General features: G+C 46.7%; 1 protein-coding gene across 16 annotated transcripts in view; it reads right to left on the minus strand.

The window, feature by feature from the left end:
* Nucleotides 1–20,627, minus strand: part of VWA3A (von Willebrand factor A domain containing 3A) — a 64,247-nt gene that overhangs the window by 36,214 nt on the left and 7,406 nt on the right. For 4 of the 16 annotated variants that reach the window (XM_089321560.1, XM_089321561.1, XM_089321553.1 and 1 more), the window contains exons 2-9: nt 20,152–20,334; nt 14,331–14,418; nt 13,891–14,014; nt 8,486–8,610; nt 8,316–8,393; nt 6,591–6,645; nt 1,917–2,015; nt 612–718 (exon numbers count right to left, since the gene is read on the minus strand). In XM_089321560.1, the coding sequence (XP_089177686.1) occupies nt 612–718; nt 1,917–2,015; nt 6,591–6,645; nt 8,316–8,393; nt 8,486–8,610; nt 13,891–14,014; nt 14,331–14,392 (650 nt within the window). In that variant the 5' untranslated portion in view covers nt 14,393–14,418; nt 20,152–20,334. Of the gene's footprint in view, nt 1–611; nt 719–1,916; nt 2,016–6,590; nt 6,646–8,315; nt 8,394–8,485; nt 8,611–13,890; nt 14,015–14,330; nt 14,419–18,527; nt 18,744–20,151; nt 20,627 lie in introns of those variants that run through there. The other 12 variants (XM_089321559.1, XM_070064611.2, XM_070064614.2 and 9 more) reach the window with 8 other exon arrangements.

Here is a 20,627-nt window from a genome sequence, read left to right on the forward strand (position 1 = left end):
GAGGATGGCCCAAGTGCTTGGGCCCTGCACCCCATGGGAGACCAGGAGAAGCACCTGGCTCCTGCCTTTGGATCAGCACGGTGCGCCCGCCGCAGCACGCCAGCTGTGGCAGCCATTGGAGGGTGAATCAACGGCAAAGGAAGACCTTTCTCTCTGTCTCTCTCTCTCACTATCCACTCTGCCTGTCAAAAAAAAAAAAAATCACAATAGAGTAAGTAATAGTACACAGGGCAGAGATACGAGAGAGATGTGACAAGGGAAGTCCAGAAACAACTGAAGTTGAACTTCTGGCCAGGCAATGTCAAGGTAACATCCTGGAGATCGGCTGTGCAACTTCAGTGGAATCAGGGTAAACAATGCTCAGATTCACTGAGTTCTTGATAGGTGTCAGGCACTTAATTTTCACTTCCTCTTCACAAGAGCTCTGTAAGGAGCAGGCATCACTTGCCTCCCTTTGCAGATGAGAGTTAAAGGACTTGTTGAGGTAGCCCAGGGACCGTCAGCCTTGGGATTCAAGGCTAGAGCTGCCTTAATCATTCAGCAAAGACCCTGGCGCTTGGGAAGGAAAACGAACAAGTAGACCCCCTGGAGGAGGCTGGGCAGCCACTCACGTGGAGGCATTGACTTCCACTGGGTCTGGCCAGAGGGAGCTGGTGGTGGTGCCGAAGGACAGGACATACAGCTTCTCCTTGTGGCTCAGCTGCTCGTCAATGAGGCTCTGCTGGGCAAAAGGACATCACTGGCTCCCAGAGCCAGGGGTCACGTGCAGCCTTGCTTCACCTTTCTCACCCTGGCTGGCCCCGCTGGGCTGAGACCGGGACGCTTGATGGCCAGCTGAGCAACCTGCCCTAAGTTGACATTTGCTTCCCCTCGTTGGGTCTCACGAGCATCTTGGCTGTCCGTCTCCACAGGTGCTAAGGCTGGACCCCTGGCATTTAACTACCCTGGCACCACAGGGAGAAGACAGAGGTTGGGGTAGCAGTTTCTCTCCAAGGCATGTGAGCTGGGGGTGGAACAGTGGGCACGATATCAGCCAGTTCAAGGTCCCTGAGCTGCCACTGGGGAGTATCCAGCAGGAAGCACAACCCCTCCCCCTTCTTCCTGGCCAGCTAGAAATTTCACCTGTATGCTACTGACACCAACTTTGGCCTGGTTAATAAGAGACCAGCCCACCTTGGCCCCGAGGACTTGTCATGAAGGGGTGCCCTCTGCCCCCACCATTCATTGAGACCAGGAATGGGGTACGAGTCTGGATGACTGGCCTGTATGGAGCCTTATAGAGGCTCTGGCAGACCTTTATAGGAATAGCTACTGGGGCTGTCTGAGCTTCCCATCCCAAACTCTACGATTCCCATAATAAAGCAGCCACTCCACATCACTCACAGAGACGCAGGCTACTCTCTATGCTAGACTGTGCACAGAGCATTTCACTTGTACAAATGCCTTTCATTCTCACGGCAACCTTATTGCTATTATACCCATTTTACAGAAGGGTATAACTGAGGCACAGGGAGATTAAGTCCCACAGTGCAGACGTGGTGGAGGTGGCGAGGACCTGTCTCCAGAGTTCTTAGTTTCCATTATGGATGTGCCAAGGAAGCCAGAGGAGGCCAGAAACCCTGTGCTCTGCTCGGTGGAGCCAGCCTCCAACCAAGTGCTGTCTTCACATCCTCTTTGCAGGGAGGCCAGGCCTGGTTGAATACTAGAAGTTCACACTGCAACCAAAAAACAACTCTGCAGTTGGGATTCACGGAACTCATTTCTTTAACACAGGTGCTAATTACAGGGGCACTGTTCTTTATGAAAACACCCTATTTTGCATTTGCTATCAACAAACCCAGTTAGCAACCTGGTGTTGGGGGAGGGTGGGAGTGGTATGGTGATTCCAAATACTTCTCTGTGCCAGAGAAACTCACCACGAGGTCACTCTGGAACTGCTCTCTCTGAGGGCCACTGCCGACTGCCGATGTGTCAATGAGGATGCCTACTTTGGCCCCTTTGATGAGGCCGAATGCCTAAAACCAAAGAGGGCAATTTGCAAACAACCAGAGTGGCTTTGTGCTCCTGCAAGGCTGGGCACCAAGCAGCTTGGCACGGTGCAGAGGTGCAAGTACTCCCTTCAACCCAACGTGCTGAATTCAACTCTGGGCATTGCCTGATCCCATACTGTGGGAGCCTAATTTTAAATGCTTTTTTAAATATTTATTGTCCACATTTATAAAGTAATTTACACATTCATTACAGAAAACCTGGAGGTTACAGAAAAGCACCCTTTGTTTGCAAGATACCTAATGATATTTGCTTGTCTTATTTTATTTTTCTATATTCCTATTTATTTCTAGCCTGCTTTACCAATCAAAGGCAGATGTATTGAGCCTATCGGCTGTAGTGACATTTCTGTGAGTTTCTAATTGTGTTCTTTTAAAAAAAATTATTTACTTATTTGAAAGGCAGAGTGAGCGAGAGAGAGAGAGGTCTTCCATCCACTGGTTCACTCCCCAGATGGCCTCAATGTCAAGAGCTGGGCCAATCCAAAGCCAGGAGCCAGGAGCTTCCTCCAGGTCTCCCACGCGGTGCAGGGGCCCAAGGACTTGTGCCATCTTCTACCATTTTCCCAGGCCACAGCAGAGAGCTGGACTGGAAGTGGAGCAGCCGGGACCTGAATTGGCGCCCATATGGGATGCCGGCACTACAGGCAGCAGCTTTACCTGCTGCGCCACAGCGCCAGCCCCTCTAATTGTGTTTTTGTTTTGGTTTGTTTTTTATTTGACAGGTAGAGTTATAGACAGTGAGAGAGAGAGAGAGAGAGAGGTCTTCCTTCCATTGGTTCACTCCCCAAATGGCCACCATGGCTGGAGCTGTGCCCATCCGAAGCCAGGAGCCAGGTGCTTCTTCTTGGTCTCCCACATGGGTGCAAGAGCCCAAGCACTTGGGCCATCCTCCACTGCCCTCCCGGGCCACCAGCAGAGAGCTGGACTGGAAAAGGAGCAACTGAGATTAGAACCCAGCACCCATATGGGATGCTGGTGCCACAGGCGGAGGATTAACCAAGTGAGCCATGGCGCCAGCCCCTCTAATTGTGTTTTTAACACCTACTACTAGATACCTGTCAGTGCTGTTTGATTCTGTCCCTAAGTGTTCATCTTGTTACAGCTCCACTGGGAATTGGAACTTTCGTTCATGTGAAATTGAAGGCTGGCTAGGGGCAGGAGGTTCCACTGGATGCTTTTTGCCTTAAATTCTACTACTTAATGGGATCTTCATTTTCCTGTTCAATTCACTCTTCTGCTCTCAGAGATGAGTGTTTTACATCTCCCATATCTCCAACATTTCCTTTATGCACTCTCTCAGCAAATGATTTTTGCCTCCAGTTTTACTGAGAAAACAGAAATAATCCAAAGAAGTAATTTAAAAAAATTTTTCATGTGCAGAATCAAGCAACCTACCTGGTTACAATGCATCTGAGGCCAACATCTGTGCTCTGAGACCAGTACTTTGATTTGTGTTACTGGATCTTCTCTTGTCAAATAGGGACTTTACCACTGCCCTCATCCCTTCTATTGGAACATCAGTTACTCCTTACGTATCACACAGTCTCCATCACCATACCGATAGGCTACACCATTGCCCATCTTGAAAAAGAAAAGCTCCTATCCTTCTCACCTACCGTCTGCTTCTGTCTCTGCTGTCCATGGTCCATCTGTGCAGCTGGAAGGGTCCTTTGGAAACTTGTTACATCACATCACTCCTCTGCTTAAACCCTGTCTTCTGGCATCAAACCCAGACTCTGCAAGATCCTTTCTAGTCTGAACCTGCCCACCTCACCTCATCACCTCCACTGTCCATATTACTCACGTTAGCCTGCCATGCTGGCCTGCCTGCTGCTTCGAAGGTGCCAACCTCGTTTCTGTCTCAGGACCTTTGCATTGGCTATTTCCTCTTTCTAGAACATTCTCCTCTAGATCCTAGCCTGGCTCATTTCCCTGCTTCATTTAGCTGTGTTTTCCAATGTTTCTTCCTCAGAAGGAGTTTTCTCGACCATTTTGGTAGCCCTCCTTCTATTTCTTCTACTCTCTCACCCTGTTTTATTTTTCTTTAGAGCACTATCACTCACTGACCTTGTACAGTCATCCCTTGGTACCCACAAGAGATTTATTTCAGATTCCAAAATCCCACCAGATACCAAGATCCACCGATATCCCTTATAACAATGGCACAGTATGGGACTGGCACCTGTGGCACTGGCACCCCATATGGGTGCCAGTTCAAGTCCCAGCTGTTCCACTTCCCATCTAGCTCCCTACTGATGGCCTAGGAAAGCAGTAGAGAATGGCCAAAGTGCTTGGGCCCTGCATGCACGTGGGAGACCCAGAAGAAGTTCCTGGCTCCTGGCTTTGCATCAGCCAGCTCTGGTGATTGCAGCCATTTGGGGAGTGAACCAGTGGATGGAAGACCTCTCTCTCTCTCTCTCTCTCTCTCTCTCACTTTCTCTCTCTCTTTCTGTAACTCTTGCACAGCATTTGCAAATAACCTATGTATATCCTCCCATGCACTTCAAACCATCTCTAGATTACTTCTAATACCTAGTACAATGTAAATGCTATGTAAATGGTTGCTGTATTGTATCATTCAAGGAACAGTGACAAGAAAAAAGGCTGTATGTACAGATACAATTTTTTTTCAAACATTTCTGACCCATGGTCAGTTGGATTTGAGGATATAGAACCAATGCATGATGCCGAGGGCCAGTGTAAATTATTTGTTAATTTATTCATTGTCCCTCCTCACTGGACTGTCAGTTCCACAGAGGCAGGACCTCTTCATTGTTCATGTTTGTACCCACAATCCTAGAACAGAGCCAGCTAAGAAGTAAGCACCTAATAAATAGTTGTTGAATTCACGACCCAAATGAAAAAGTTTCCCAGGACATTGCCAGTTCCTGGGGGCCAGAAGAAGTTGAAATTTAGAGCCAGTGATATTCCTCTTACAATTTAAAAAAGCTGCTCATGGAGCTTGATGGCTTTTGAAATTGAAAACATGCGTTCCCTTAAACCTAGCCATTGAAATTCTAGGAATTTATCCTATGGAAGTAATTGGACAAGTATGAAGATGGAACTGGAGCCCAGTGATACTAGATATTCTTGGCTTTCAAGAGAAGTCTGAAAGCAGACATAAAAGCAAAATATCAGGACTTTAAAACCTGGGCAACTAATCAAAAAATTACTTCAAACTACAGGGCCAAGGAAAGCACAGCTATGGGCCAGAGCTGGTCTGCATGCCGCTAGCATACAAACTCTGCTTTTGGGGGCCGGCATTGTAGTACAGCGGGTAAAGCTGGTGCCTGCGCTGCTGGCATTTCAGTATGGGCGCTGGTTTGAGTCCCAGCTGCTTCATTTCTTATCCAGCTCTTTGCTATGGCCTGGGGAAGCAGTGGAAAGCGGCCCAAGTGCTTGGGCCCCTGAACCCACATGGGAGATCTGGAAGAACCTCCTGGCTCCTGACCTCAGATGGGCTGTGCTCCAGCCATTGCGGCCATTTGGCTAGTGAACCAGTAGGTGGAAGATCTCTCTTTCTGTCTCTCCCTCTCTCCCTCTCTGTAACTCTGTCTTTTAAATAAATAAATAGGGGGCTGGTGCTGTGGCACAGTGGGTAAAGACACCATCTACAGTGCTGGCATCCCATATGGGTGCCAGTTCTGGTCCTGGCTACTGTACTTCCAATCCAGCTCCCTGCTAATGCACCTGGGAAAGCAGTGGAAGATGGCCCAAGTGTTGGGGCTGCTGCACCCATGTAGAAGACACGGAATAAGCTACAAGTTCCTGGCTTCAGCCTGGTCCAACCCTGGCCATTGTGGCCATCTGGGGAGTGAGCCAGCAGATGGAAGCCCTCTCTCTGTTTCTGTCTCTCTTTCTCAAACTCCACCTTTCAAATATATAAATAAATTTTTAATAAATAGATATTCAAAAACAAAACAAAACTAACCCTGCTTTTGTCCTTTACAGATTAGAGACATATCCATTATATCCTTTGGCTTTCCATGTGCAACTAACTGCCTGTCTCCCTTTTTCAGTCCATGAAGTTTGGGGTTGCTTCCCCAGACTCCTCCCACTTACCTCCCCCCTCTATTTTCCCAGGAGTGAGCACTAGTTCCAGGCCAACTCAGTTAATATATTTCGTCCCCTTGGTTATGGTGATTGGTTTGAATTAGTCTGATGAGGGCCAGTCTCAGGACCTGGGAGGGTGGATAGGGAACAGGAAGTGATGTCCCTTTTGACTAAAGTCATCTAGGTGGTGACTGCAAACTTTGAGCTGCTGCTGAGCACCTCCCAAGCCCAGGGACAGCCATTTCGAGAACGAAACCAACTCAGGGGAAGGCAGAGCCCAGAGACAAAGAGATGACACCATTTGAGCACTGGGATGCAACCATGTTTGAGTTTTTCATAAACGTAGTTTAAGTAATTTCTGTTTTAGCTTAAGACAATTTAAGATGGACAATTTAAGATGGACAATTTAAGATGGATGCAACAGAGTTCCGACACATACAGATGGACTCAGTGAAAGGGAGCGAAGAACCAATCTGTATCTATTACCTTATTGCTGCTTTCTGTGAGCCACTGAAGCCTCTGTTGATAGAGTTCAATGGCTCTGTGAAAACACCAGAGAAAACATCACACGAGGCCAGCTTCTTCGCTGAGCAAGTTACTATCACGGAAGGAAGGTGTGGATTGCATTTTTTTTCCCCAGTGGGTCTAAGGCAATGTGTAACGAAGAAAAAACTAAAGGCATCAGTTTTGCCAGGACACCAGGTAAAATACTAAAGGGAATGTGAAAAGGATGGAGTGTGTAGACACTGTTCTGTTAGGGATGCAACACACACTGTAAATGACTACAGTTTGTTGTGACAAGGTGTGGAGGATGAAAATGGCACAAGAACACTCTGGTACTTGCTTAGGTCTGTGACTTCTCAGGTGAAACTCTTTCTAGTCTCCTAGAGACTGACTTAAAGGCATAACAGAGGCAGTTTGCTGTAGTTTCTCACAGGGCTGATTGACAAAAAGCTTCGTTTCTGAAAAGAAGCCTGGGGAACTTCTTGATCTTCCCTTATTGAGAAACATTCTGGGGCCAGCATGCAACAGGTGCTCACAGTAAGGACTCAGTCACTTCAGAGTGAGTGACTTGTCCTTGCAGAGGCCACGTGGGATTTGAGGGCCCAGAGAGGAGCAGGGAAGGCCGTCAGAGTGAAATCACGGGCAGTGGGTGGTGGGCAGTTAAAAGCGATGCCCGAGTGTGAATAGAGCTGAGAGGAGGAGCTTCATCAAGAGACACACTTGTGTTGAGATGCAGTTCTGCCTCTACTAGCTCTGTGACCTCGGATGGCTGGGGTAAGCTGGGAGCCCTAGTTTCATCATCTCCAACATGAAGATAATGACAAGACCTTATTTAAGTCAGTTTGCCAAAAGTCAATTTACTGAAAGTCAGTTCTCTGAAAATCAATTTGCTCAATATCAATTAGCTAAATAGACTTGAACATTCCTTAAAATGCTGAATTCACAGTTAAAAGTAATCCAACAAAACATTGCAGAATTCCTTAAAACCTATTTAACCTTCCAACCCAATAAAAATTACAGAATTTATACTTAAAATGTTTTGATAAATTTGGCAAATTGGTCATTCTGTAAATGGTCATTAGCTATTGACTTCTGGCTAACTAGCTTGAAAATAATATAAGAATAATATAAGGTTTTTGGTTGTAACAAATAAGAGGCATGCAGCCCTTACCAGAATTTCTGACACAATGATAAATGTTAGCTATTAATTAGTATCATCACCTTTGAAGGAACCTCAGGCAAATAGTAATTATGGATGAGAGATGGCCACAATGGAGATGTAATCTGCAGGTCTGCCCTGCCTAGTGATTATCAAGTGATACATTTGTGTGTACATGTTTATGAATTTGCTTCTTTACGTGTTATAAAAATCTGGCTTAGGAGTGGGAACGCACACATATTTTGATATATATTTGGAAAGCTATGAACCAAACCAATGTGACACTGAAAGTCATCACCCGTACCCAGGAAGCTGGAGTCAGGAGGTAGAATCAGGCCCGCCGCGTGAGATGATGTGGGATGTGGACATCTTGAACGCTAGCCTTCAGACGTATTGTTTAAGAAAATGTGAGGGTGGGGCTGGAAGTGGGACCAGTCCTGCTGAAGACCCTACAGACGTTGCTGCTTGAACAAAGTTACTTTCAGACTGCTGAAATGAGGCCATTCTTGAGCTCTGGGTTTTAGGAAGTTACTGAGAAACCGACTTACTCAGAAAGCTTTGATTCAAAATGGCAGACGGTCTGGGTGGGGAAGCGTATTTTCTGCATGACGTTGCTGCCTTCCTCCCTGAAGAAGCAAAGCCTTATGAGACAGCCGCACGGACCCGGGCCTGAGTATATCACTCTGCTGTCGGGTGAGGGGCAATGGCTTCAACTTACAGCACAGCTGTGCCCTGCTTTACCAGATCAGCCAAGGTGAGTTTCTCAAACTCTAAACTGTGACTCGAGAGCCAATCTTCGGAGTCCTCAGAAGTGGAAGACTGGTTCTTAGTCTCCTGTAGCCTCTGCAAGACAGAAGCCAGAGTCAAACAGGGAACTGTGGAAAGAGGACAAGGATACTTTGGTTCACTTCACACAGACGCCCAAGAGTTGCCAACACTGACTGATCCCACCTTAAAGTAGTCAACCAGTTGTCCTCGCTGCTGGCGTGAGTGTGGAGGCCTGTGGGCCAGTTGCCCTGGAAAGACCATCCGTTCCCCATCTCTCACCTCATCTGCAATACACAGCTAGAAAAGTCAAAGGCCACTCACCATATCTACCCCGGTAGCCAATGGCCAGGTGATGTGATAACAGACCCACAACTGTGCAGAGACTGGCCCAGGATTTGGTCAGTAATTGTGAGCCAGCTTCCCTATTTTTTTGGTCCCTACTTCTAACTCAGGACCAACTGGAGAAAGCTAAATACTTCTCCAATCACCTAAGCCACACTGCTTCTGATGAGCCTGCCTCTAGCCTCCTCGTAAGCCTCCTATAATACTTGAGGACTTCTCTCTTTCGGTGTTAAAGCTTTCCCACTCCCCTGCCTGCCTCTGAGTTTCGGCCAAACATAAGTGATGGAGACTGACACCTTTCCTATAGCAAGTTCTGAATAAACTGCCTCTGTTGTCCTCCTTAGGTGGTCTTTGTTTACTTGCTGGGTCCTTTCCAGTGCCTGAGCTGTGCCCCTTATCAGTCTAAGGGATCTCCAACAAACACTTGCTGACTAACTGAGAGAAGAGGGAATGGGTTTATTTGGTCCATTGTGGAGGTCAGAGCTTGGAACAGTGGGTGGGGGTTTTAGAGGAAGAATTTGCCAGCCATCACAGGAGTCTGGGACTAGAACAGGTGCCCATATGGGATGCCGGTGCTGCAGGTGGAGGATTAACCTACTGCGCCATGGCACCGGCCCCATGGAGTCTGGTCATGAATGGACTGCACCCCCTTGCTAGTATCTAGGGCCATCAGTGCCACATACATAGTGCTAAGCTCAGGATGTAGGTGGTGGCCTTGTGGTGGAGCTGAAGTTGTGCGTGGCAAGCATTCAACACTGGAGAAGTTTTCTGAAAGCCAGAAGGTGGGGAGTCCTGATTTGAGGCTCTGAATGTGCTAGAGGCTGGCATTTCTTTCTTCTTCCAGTGGGCATTTCTGAGCCCTTATTATGAGCCAGGCACTGTCCCTGGTGATAGAGCTGTAATGTGAACAAAGAGAAATAGTCTTGCTTTCTCAGAACTTGCACTCTCGTGTGAGGAGATGAACAGTAAACAAGAAATAAAATCCACGTACAGAGCAATTTCAGAAGGGAATGGCTCTAGCAAGAAAATAGAGCAGGGACATGTGATAGAAAATGACTTGGTTGGAAAAAGGGGGGCAAGTTTTGATGGGCTGAGTATCAGAGAAGGCCTTTCTGAGCTGAGTGAGTCCTGAAGATTAAGCAGGAGCCAGCTCTGTGCTAGTGAGGAGTGCACATTCCAGCCAGACATGGATGCCGGCAGGGGTTGGAGTGTCTGAGGACAGAAGGTGGCCACTGGCATTGGACAGTGGTGAATATGGGGTAGCATGACAAGAGAAGAGGCTGGCAAGGTATACAAAGCCTGGGTCCAACAGGGATTCTACAAGAGCTTCCAGTGCAATCACTGTCATTTATGTGGAGTGGATGAGTCTCAAATGTTGCTGGCCTTGGTCATGACTCACTTTGGATATGGATTGGCAGACATCATAAGGGAAGATCATCTCAGTCCCGCCATGAAAGACACCCTCACCCTACGGCATCTGATGACTGCGGAATGGGCCTAGGCACCTGCTGGGACCCCAGTCTGGATCCTAAGATGTCTCCAGGACAGCTGCTGGAACCCTAAGTGGGTTGGCTCTTCTTGGGCTTCTGTATGCCGGGGCTTTCACTGAAGTAGGTGAGGTGGCAGACAAGAAGTTGAAAACTGTCTGCTGTAGGGGCCAGCGCTATGGTGTAACAGGTTAAGCATCCACCTGTGGTGCCAGCACCCCACGTGGGCACCGGTTCTTGTCCCAGCTGCTCCACTTCCCATACAGCTCCCTGCTGATAGCCTGGGAAAGCAGTAGAGGATGGCCCAAGTGCTTGGGCCCCTGCACTCACATGGGAGACCCAGAAGAAGCTCCTGGCTCCTGGCTTCTGATCGGCTCAGCTCTGGCCGTTGCTGCCATTTGGGGAGTGAACCAGCAGATTGAGGATCTCTCTCTCTCTCTCTCTCTCTCTTTCTTTTCCTCTCTCTGTCTGTAACTAGCCTCTCACATAAATAAACAAATCTTAAAAAAAAAAAAAAGGAAAGAAAATTATCTGCTGTAGCTGATTGGGGTACCTTGGAGAAAAAAAGAGAGAGGGAGAGGGAAGTGCGTCACACTGGGGTTCCCTGTTTACCAGCTTTGTCACAGGGTTGCCTCTCTTGTTCTTGATCTGTGAAGGGCACAGAACATAACCTTGAATGTTTCTGCATAAACAGTTCTCCGCAACCGTCTTTATTTCTCTCTCAGGTGTGGTCATAAATAGGTCACCATAAAACAAAGATAATGAAAAAGAAATGCTGTTACTATGTTCCAGCTGAGAATATAGCAAGCCTTAAGTGCTGTGCCTGAGGCTCTTCCCCTTTCTGTTTCAAAAGGAAATTAGCAAGTGTTAAGGAAGTGCAAAAAACACACTCATAATTACAGCAAACATGTGAATAGCACTTCTTATATGTCAAGCAGTTTCCATATAGTAACTCAATTAATTCTACTAAGTAGGGGCTGGCGCCGTGGCTCACTTGGTTAATCCTCCACCTGCGGCGCCAGCATCCCATATGGGTGCTGGGTTCTAATCCCTGTTGCTCCTCTTCCAGTTCAGCTCTCTGCTGTGGCCCGGCAAGGCAGTGGAGGATGGCCCAAGTGCTTGGGCCCTGCATCCACATGGGAGACCAGGAGGAAGCACCTGGCTCCTGGCTTCAGATTGCTGCAGCGCCGGCCTTAGCAGCTATTTCGGGAGTGAATCAACAGAAGGAAGACCTTTCTCTCTGTCTCTTTCTCTCACTGTCTAACTCTATCAAATAAATAAAAAATAAAATAAAATTCTATTAAGTAGCTCCTGTCATAACCCCATTTTGCTGAAAGGAAACTGACACTCAAGGATTTTAAGTAATTTGCTCAAAGCCACACGCTAATGGTGAAGCTGGGACTCAAAAGCAGCTGTAAACCCCAAGCCATGGTAGTAACCAGGACAATATGTTGCCCCTCTAAACTAGCACCTGGATGGTACTGTTTCCATGACTGATCAAGAGAGGGCTGACTGAAGGTAACTTCCTCACTATGTGGTTCTGGGTTACAGGATGTCCTGGCTTTGAACAGCTCAGCCTAAAACTATAGTGCTTGTCCCATACTTAGGGAAACACTGCTGTGCATCCTATGAACACTAGATGTCACTCTTCTCACCCTTCAGGACTCAGTCAACACCCTGGTTGGTAACACTGAGCACCACATTTAGAATTTACCATCTCTCCATTTTTCTTGCATTTGCACAATCTATCATGTTTTAGCACATGGACTTTGTATTTTAAATAATATTTTAATTAGATTTTTAAGAATTTATTTGAAATTTAGAGTTACAGAGAGAGGGAGATGGACACACACACACACAGAATTCTATCTGCTAGTTCTCTCGCCAGATGGCCACATCAGCCAGGGCTGGGCCAAGCTGAAGCCAGGAGCCAGGAGCCAGGAGCCAGGAGCTTCTTCCAGATCTCCCACACAGCTGGCAGGGGCCCAAGCACATGGACCATCTTCTGCTGCTTTTCCCAGGCATATTTGCAGGGAGCTGGATTGGAAGTGGAGCAGCTGGGACTCGAACAGGCTCCCATATGGGATGCTGGCACTACAGGCTAAGCAGCGATGCCAGCCCCAAGGACTCTGTATTATTAATAGTTCAATATGTACTCTTAAACACATTAGAGATTTGAATGTAGGGCCTGCTGATTCTATGCTAAAGTGGTAGGAGGGCAAGATCTTTGTTTACATAGAGAATGAAAAGATCTTCATCTTTGTACTCTTTCCCACTGTTCTTCATTTGCCAAGCCAAAGAGGCCCCAGCTGTGGCTGGTAAATTTAAGAGTGGTCCTTTGCACAACCTGGGAAGCCACTGACTTTGATACGAAATTAGATGAAATAAAGATCCACCTCTGAAGTCACTGAAAGATTTCTTCAGGATCTGAAGACTCTACCAATCTTTCCTCACCTCCTTGTGGTTACACTCGCCCAACCTGTAAGTGCCCAAACTGGAGAAAAGTAAAACATGACAATCTTCCCAGTGGTTTAATCGCCAGCACTGTAAGTGTACACCTTCTGCCTTTCTTTTTTCTTTTCTTTTCTTTTCTTTCTTTTTTTTTTTTTTTTTTTTTTTTTGACAGGCAGAGTGGATAGTGAGAGAGAGAGAGAGACAGAGAGAAAGGTCTTCCTTTTGCTGTTGGTTCACCCTCCAATGGCCGCCACGGCTGGCACGCTGCGGCCGGCGCACCGCGCTGATCCAAAGGCAGGAGCCAGGTGCTTCTCCTGGTCGCCCATGGGGTGCAGGGCCCAAGCACTTGGGCCATCCTCCACTGCCTTCTCAGGCCACAGCAGAGAACTGGCCTGGAAGAGGGGCAACTGGGACAGAATCCGGCGCCCCGACCAGGACTAGAACCCAGTGTGCTGGCACCGCAGGCGGAGGATTAGCCTAGTGAGCCGCGGCACCGGCCTGCCTTTCATTTCAATGGTATCATATTTGAACTCCGGTGCAGTTTAGCAGATGGCTATGGGCTAGCCTTGCACCTGACAACTGCTTCCAAGGCCGAATGAATTCTGAGTTGTAAACAATCTACTCACTCTCTTGGGAAGAACGCTCAAGTGCACATTGAGAGTCAGCCTACAATCAGTCTGGTTATCCTGCAGGCTAACTCCCTTGCCCTAACTCTCTTGTTCCAGCAACACTTCCTGAAATAGGTTTCTGGATCTAGATTTTAGGGAATCTTAAAAGAATAACAATCTCAGGAAGGGGGATTTTAGAATCAAATGGCTCAGGTTTCAGACTTCGATAACATGATTAAAGTCTTCATGTGCTCCACAATATTTAATACTGTGACCAAGAAGGTTATACGAATTCTATAAAGAGTATAGAGATTTTTCAATCATTTCTAAAGGGATTTAGAAGTGAATTATAATTCATCTTTTTCAGTTCTGAGGTCTCAAAAAAAGTAAAATACCCAGAATTTGACACAGTCCCTGACTGATTTGGAAGTGCTGCTACTCCGTGAGAGTGCTGTGGTTTTTACCAGTAGGTCCTGTGTCTGGTTAACATGTGTAACCAGTAGTCCATCGTCTGGATTTTGGCCAAGTCCATTCATTGTCTCCTGGTTCAACTGCTTCTTTGGATCTTTGTCAGTGTTCCTCCTCATGCTACAAAACAAAGTGACTTGATCAACGTCCCAGCCCTCAACACTGACTTCACACTGCCAAAGTCCTCTTTCCTCTCCCCTAGTCCCCAGAAGGATTCCAGAAATACTTTTATTTCTGTGTGGTGATGGGAAGCATTCCTGTAGAGTCCTGATAAAATATGGACTCCACATTCATGAGACATTTCGGTACACCGACCTGGTGGTTAGGTGACCAAAGTCCTCTAAGGTATCGCAATGACCACTTACCCAGTCCCACTTACAGCAGGAGCAAAATGGTGTCGCCGTTTTATTTTGCAAAATCAGAGGATCGTGCTTACCAATCATTCTCCAGAAAGTTATTTTCTTGACCATGGAAGACATGACTAGTTTGTGTAGCCATTGTAAAAACACTCAACGCTTATCTTCCTAGGGTGGAAAAGAAAACACCAGAAAAGAAGGTAAGTGCAGCATGTAGACAATAAGCACTTTGCAAGTCATCACTGTCCAGATCAGCTCCACTGTAATTAATTAATTTAATAAGTGTTTATTAAACACCTACTGGGTTATCAGGCATTCTGCTTTGGCGCTGAGATACAGTGATGAACAAGTGACCAGGCTTTCTCAACTTTGCCACTTTTGACCCCATAATTCTTTGCTGTGAGGACTATCCTGGGCATTGTAGAATGTTTAACAGCATCCCTGGTCTCTACTTACTAATGCCAGGAGGAGCCTCCCTATCAGTGACAAATGAGGATGTCTCCAGACGTTGTCAAATGTCTGCTGGGGGCAAAATCATCCCCACTGAGACAGATATTGTCCTTGTCCTCACGGAGCTATCATTTAAGAGGGAGACACTAATATTAAAACATTAAATAAAGTAGTCACCCCTCAGTATCAGAGGGGGATTGGCTTGAAGACTCTACCCTCCCCCAACAGCAAAAAACAAAATCTGCAGGTGCTCAAATCCCTTCTATAAAATGGCATAGTATTTGCCCATGCACAGTTGTTATACTAAGTTGTTTAGAGGATAGTGACAAGGAAAAAAGTTCAATAAGACATAATTTGTATATTTCCCATCCATAGTTGGTTGAATCAATGGATGCAAAATCCAAGGATATTGAGGGCTGACTGTAATCACAAATTGGAGAAGAAATTATGAAGGAAGGAATCAGGATGATATTATAATCAAGAAAGGGATCCACTCTGCATAGGTAAGGAGGTCAGGGTAAGTGTCATTTGGACTCAGACCTTGAAAGATAAAAATGAGGTAGCCATATTAAGATTATGGTGAAGGGGCTGGCATTGAGGCACAGTGAGTTAAGCTGCTGCTTTAGATGCCTGAATGCCATACTGGAGGGTAGATTCAAGTCCTGGCTCCTCCACTTCCTATCCAGCTCCCTCCTGACGTGCCTGGGAAAGCAGCAGACAATGGCTCAAGTATGTGAGTTCTTGCCACCCACATGGGAGACTTGAATAGAGCACCTGGCTCCCAACTTCAGCTTGTCCCAACCCTTACTCTTGCAAACACTGTGGAGTGAACAACCAGATAGAAGATCCTCTCGCTCCCTCTCTCTGCCTTACAAATAATAAATAAATAATTGTTTTAAATTAAAAAAAAAGAATATGGTGAAGGTTTGACTAGGCAGAGGGGACAATGAGTGTCAAGACTCTGAAGTGAGGGGCTGGCATTATGGCATAGTGGGTAAAGCGTCCATCTGTGATGCTGGCATCCCATATAGGTGCCAGTTCATGTCTGGGCTATTCAACTTCCAATCCAACTCCCTGCTAATGGCCTGGGAAAAGCAGTGAAAATGGCCCAAGTGTTTGGGCCCTGCCACCCATGTGGGAGTCCCAGATGAAGTTCCTGGCTCTTGGCTGCAGACCGGCCCAGCACTGGCCATTGCCACCATCTGGGGAGTGAACTAGTGGCTGGAAAGCTCTCTCTCATTCTATTTAACTCTGATTTTCAACATAAATAAATAAATCTAAAACAAACAGACAAACAACAACAACAACAAAACTCCTGAGGTGGGAAAGAACTTGTCTAATCCAAGGAATAGACAAGAAGACTGTTTGGCCAGGCCATAGGGATTTTAAGAAGCAGGGTGGGAAGAGTGACAAATTTGCAATGAGTTCTTTTCTCTGAGAACTATGCCTATATGGAAAGTCCTTCTACTAGTCACACCTTATTGAGTCAGTGCTGGACAACAGTCTAGGACAGGTCAATCAGATTCTCTCCCTAAGGAATTTGGGATTAAGTGCAGGTGGTCACCATGCATATTCAGAAAAATACCATCTTCACAGCAAAATGGAATGAATGGTCTCCCTGCCTCAGTTTCCATGGGAACATTCTCTCCTGGCTTCTTCCTTCTTGGTCTCCTCTGAGGGCACATCTTCCTGCACTGAACATTCTAAGTTGATGTTACTTGAGGGTAAATCATGCTCACTATTCTCTCCTCACTTCCTCCCCTCTTCCCAGGCCATCTGTCCATCAATGACTTGCATACCAAGAATCCAGACCTCTCACTCTGACTCCAGGCCTGTGAATTAATAGACACTGGATATTTCCACTTGGAGAACTTCAAACTGAGTATCTCCAAGACTGAACTCATCCTATTCGCTACAAAACCTATCCTATTTCCATTGTTCTCTAGCTTAGGGAGAAAAACCACTTACTTGAATCAAAACCGAGGAGTTATTCTTGACTCTCATTCCCCATTTCCAATCCGTCACCTACCCTTGTTAATCTTACCTCTTTGTCTCTCCACTTACCTATCTTCACTGTCATTCCTCTAGTGCAGGCCACTGTCATGTCTGCCATAGACCACTGCAGCAGACCCTAACTGGCCTCCCTGCACCCATTTAGACACCCCTTTCAATCTGCCCTCCCTACTGAAGTCAAGCTTTTAAAAACACAAACCCAATGTTGTACTCCCAACCCCCTTCTTCTTCCCACTTAAAATTGTTCAAAGGCTTCCCTTTATTTATAAGATGAAGGCTAGGATCTCTATGGTGACAACTGAGGCCCCACGTCATCTGGTCACTGCCCACCTACCCCTCTAGGTTTTTTGCTTCACCACAACCCTCTCCTGTGTCCCCTGAGAACCCTTCATTTTCAGCTCCTGGAATGCTACAGTTTCTTTAGCCCCAGGGCCTTTTCACATGCACCTGTCTTTGTTCCAGAACTTTCTGTGCTTTCTTCATACTACCCATACCGAATATTCCAGCTTCCCCTGGGAAACCTCCAGTATCCCATTCTATTTTAGGTTCCTTTATTTTAGACAGACTTCAAAGATTTATTTATTTTTAAGTCAGAATTAGAGAGAAAGATAGGGAGAGACAGAGAGATCTTCCATTCACTGGTTCACTCCCCAAATGGCAGCAAAAGCCAGGACTGGCGCAAGCCAAACCAGGAGCCAGGAGCTTCCTCCAGGTCTTCTATGTGGGTGCAGGGGCCCAAGCACTTGGGCCATCTTCTGCTGCTTTCCCAGGCATATTAGCAGGAAGCTAGATTGGAAGTAGAGCAGGGCCAGCGCTGTGGCATAGTGGGTAAAGCCTCTGCCTGCAGTGCCAGCATCCCATATGGGCGCCGATGGCCTGGGAAATGGCCTGAGTCAGTGTGGGAGACCTGGAAGACCTGGAAGAAACTCTTGGTTCCTGGCTTCAGATCGGCACAGTTCTAGCTGTTGCGGCCATCTGGGGAGTAAACCAGTGGATGGAAGACCTCTCTCTTTCTCTCTCTCTCTCTCTGCCTCTGCCTCTCTATAACTCTGCCTTTCAAATAAAATAAATCATTCTTTAAAAAAAAAGAAGTGGGAAGTGGAGCAACAGGGACTCAAATAGGTGCCTATATGGGATGCTGGCACTGCAGTCAGCAGCTTTACCCACTATGCCACAGTATGGCTCCTTAGACAAGACTTTCATAGAATGATGCTCCTTTTCTTTAGAGCACTTAATTTGGATATTTTTATTACTGTGATTTTTAAAAATTGGTGTGTCTCTCCCATTACACTGTAAGTTAGATGATAGCAAGGACTAGCAGCACTCAATAACACTCTGAGGAGGGGAGGTGAAGAAAAAGGCGGGGGGGGGAAGCTACCTTGGTTCTTGGATTTCTAATTATTTGTCTAAGGCACTTGCGAGAACTGATTTCACTTTTAGCTGTTAGGTTTCACTAGATATTCCATTCCCGATAACTCCCTACCTTTTTGCGTAAGCTAGCTCATTTAGATTGTTATTGCTTGCAACCAAAACAAGCAAAAATCCTTGCTAAGATACAGCAAAAACAAAAACAAAAACAAACAAACAAAAAACCTCTGAATGAAACTGCAGCTTAAATGTTAATTTACTGTGTGCTCTTATGCAATCATTAAATTAAATAAGCTAATGATGGTTCAGCAACTTGCTTTTCTCTTTTGGGTCTTTAATCTTTTATTCAGAGGATGCTTTGTTTTTTGGACGCACCAGATTAACATGGCAATGTCCAAAAAACAAACAAACAAAAAACTCTGGCTGCTTTACTTCAGTTAACTTGCCTGCAAGACTCCAATGGCACGGACCGTTGAGACAGAAATGCCTCGTGAACACCAGACACGCTGAAGTGTTTCGGTTCCCTCTTTCCAGGAAGTGATTAACAGCTCTTAATGCATTCAGAGGCCTGCTTGTCTGGAGGGAGTGGGGGAGGAACTGCATAAAAACTAATGAAACAATGTGGGGCACTGGCAAGAGCTCTGGATCTTTGGTTTCTTCCTCTGCAGAGTGGAATGGGGATCACAGCGACTGCCCTGCCCACTTCAACTCCATTGTTCAGAGGAGCAAATGAAACGGAGATTGTAAAAGGGCTTTGTAGAACACAAAGTGCTATAGAAATGCGGACTATTATAAAAAAAAAAAAAAGCATGGCATCTTCAAGCACATCAGCAAAGGACAGGAAAGCAATCATTCATCCCATGAACATTCATAGAGTGTCCACCAGAGACAGCAACAGGACGACAGGATGCAGCCCTTAGCCTCAGGCCTCCGCTCAAATGAACCCTGATGGCAGCGGTCTTCTTTGATTCCTTAAGTCAAATAGGAGCCCTCTCGCTCTGCTTTACCATTCACTATCTGGTATTCTACATATTTACTCATTTACTGTCTGCCCCTCCGACACACACACGGACGCACCAGAGGCTCCATGAGGGCAGGGACCTGGTCATGTTCCCTGCTAGAAACTTTCGGCATAAAACAGTGCCTAGATCATAGTAGCGGCTCTAAAAGCTTTTATTGAATATGTACTGAACACTCTGAGGGCAGGTCCAGAGTTTAGGCAATGAGGGACCACAGTACCATGGGGGAGTGACTGGAGGAGGGGACTAGAACATACAAACCGCTGGCCCACAGCTTATGGCATTTTGGTCAAAGGAAAAGAGGGACCTCTGATCATTGGGTAAAAGAAAACCTTCAGCTAACTTCCTGGATGATTAACAGCTGATTTAGGATTCTCCTAAATATTTATCCAGGACACAGCCATCCCCAGGGTATGTATTTTTAACTGCAAAATCACCTCTAGTCTTACCCCCATCCAATCATTCCAATCCATGCTCCCAGAATGACTTTTCCAATGTGCAGGGCTGTTTCTATGTCTACCTGTTCAGAACCCTATTGTGCTCCCCAGTGCAGTAGGGTAACGAGGTCGGGCCCTTCTTCACAAGGCTTATCACCCCTTCAGGATCCATTCCTTGCCAACCTCTCCACCTCACCCCGCAGCCTTTTCTGCTCCCTGCCAACTCCTACTTAGACACACCTACCTATTTCATAACCCGCAGTTGCTTAAGTTGGTATTGCTTCCAGAACACTCTTTGTCCCTTTTGTCTGACAAGAAAACACAGGAAGTCCCTCCTAAACCCAGTTTAATGCCCCCAAATCCCCATGGAGGCAACTTTGCTTTTAGTGGAAGTCCTGTTGCTGTCCCCTTACTGTCTCACATGGAACTGTCATGGTCGGTCTACCTGCCCGGCTCCGTTACTTTCTCGGCTGCTGTCACATGCCCAGTACGGTGCTTGACGTGTATGGAGCAAATACTTTTGAGGTCAGGCTTCCTAAATCTCTGTCCATAGCTTAGCATCCGGGCCGCCCCTACCCTTTCTCTTCCCACCCATCAACCCTCTTGACACTCACCCTCACTTGTATTTCCTCATTTATTTCTTCGTCTTTGGGAGAAGGGCTTCAGCTTCCACAGGGCCCTGTTTCTCCTGGTTCCCACTTCTAGTTGCTCCAAGCTTCCAAGCAACTCAACAGAGGAGCTTGCCCTGAGAGGAAGTGTTAGCTGGTCTCCAAGGTAACAGACGGCACCAACTGCAGCTTGGAGCAGGGAAAGGGAAAACCTCGCTCACCCCGGGGAAGAAGTTACCACTTTGTTGTACACAACAAACTCTGCCAGGTCATTCTGCTTTTCTGCACCCTCACAAAAGCCTGGAAGCAGGATTTGGACCTCTTTTCTGTTTTCAGAACCTCTGAGTCAACAGAGAACTGTGGTTTGGGCCAGCAGAGCCCTGGTGCCTGCTGCCTTCCCATGGCAGCAACTGAGGAAAGGAGACACCGGAGAATCTCCGATGGGTCTGGAAGGTGGTGACCTTTTCCTCCTCATTCCCCGA

This window comes from Oryctolagus cuniculus, chromosome 19 (assembly GCF_051225735.1).
Source record: "Oryctolagus cuniculus isolate XC-2025 breed Fujian yellow rabbit chromosome 19, ASM5122573v1, whole genome shotgun sequence".
NCBI classification, from domain to species: Eukaryota; Metazoa; Chordata; class Mammalia; order Lagomorpha; family Leporidae; genus Oryctolagus; species Oryctolagus cuniculus.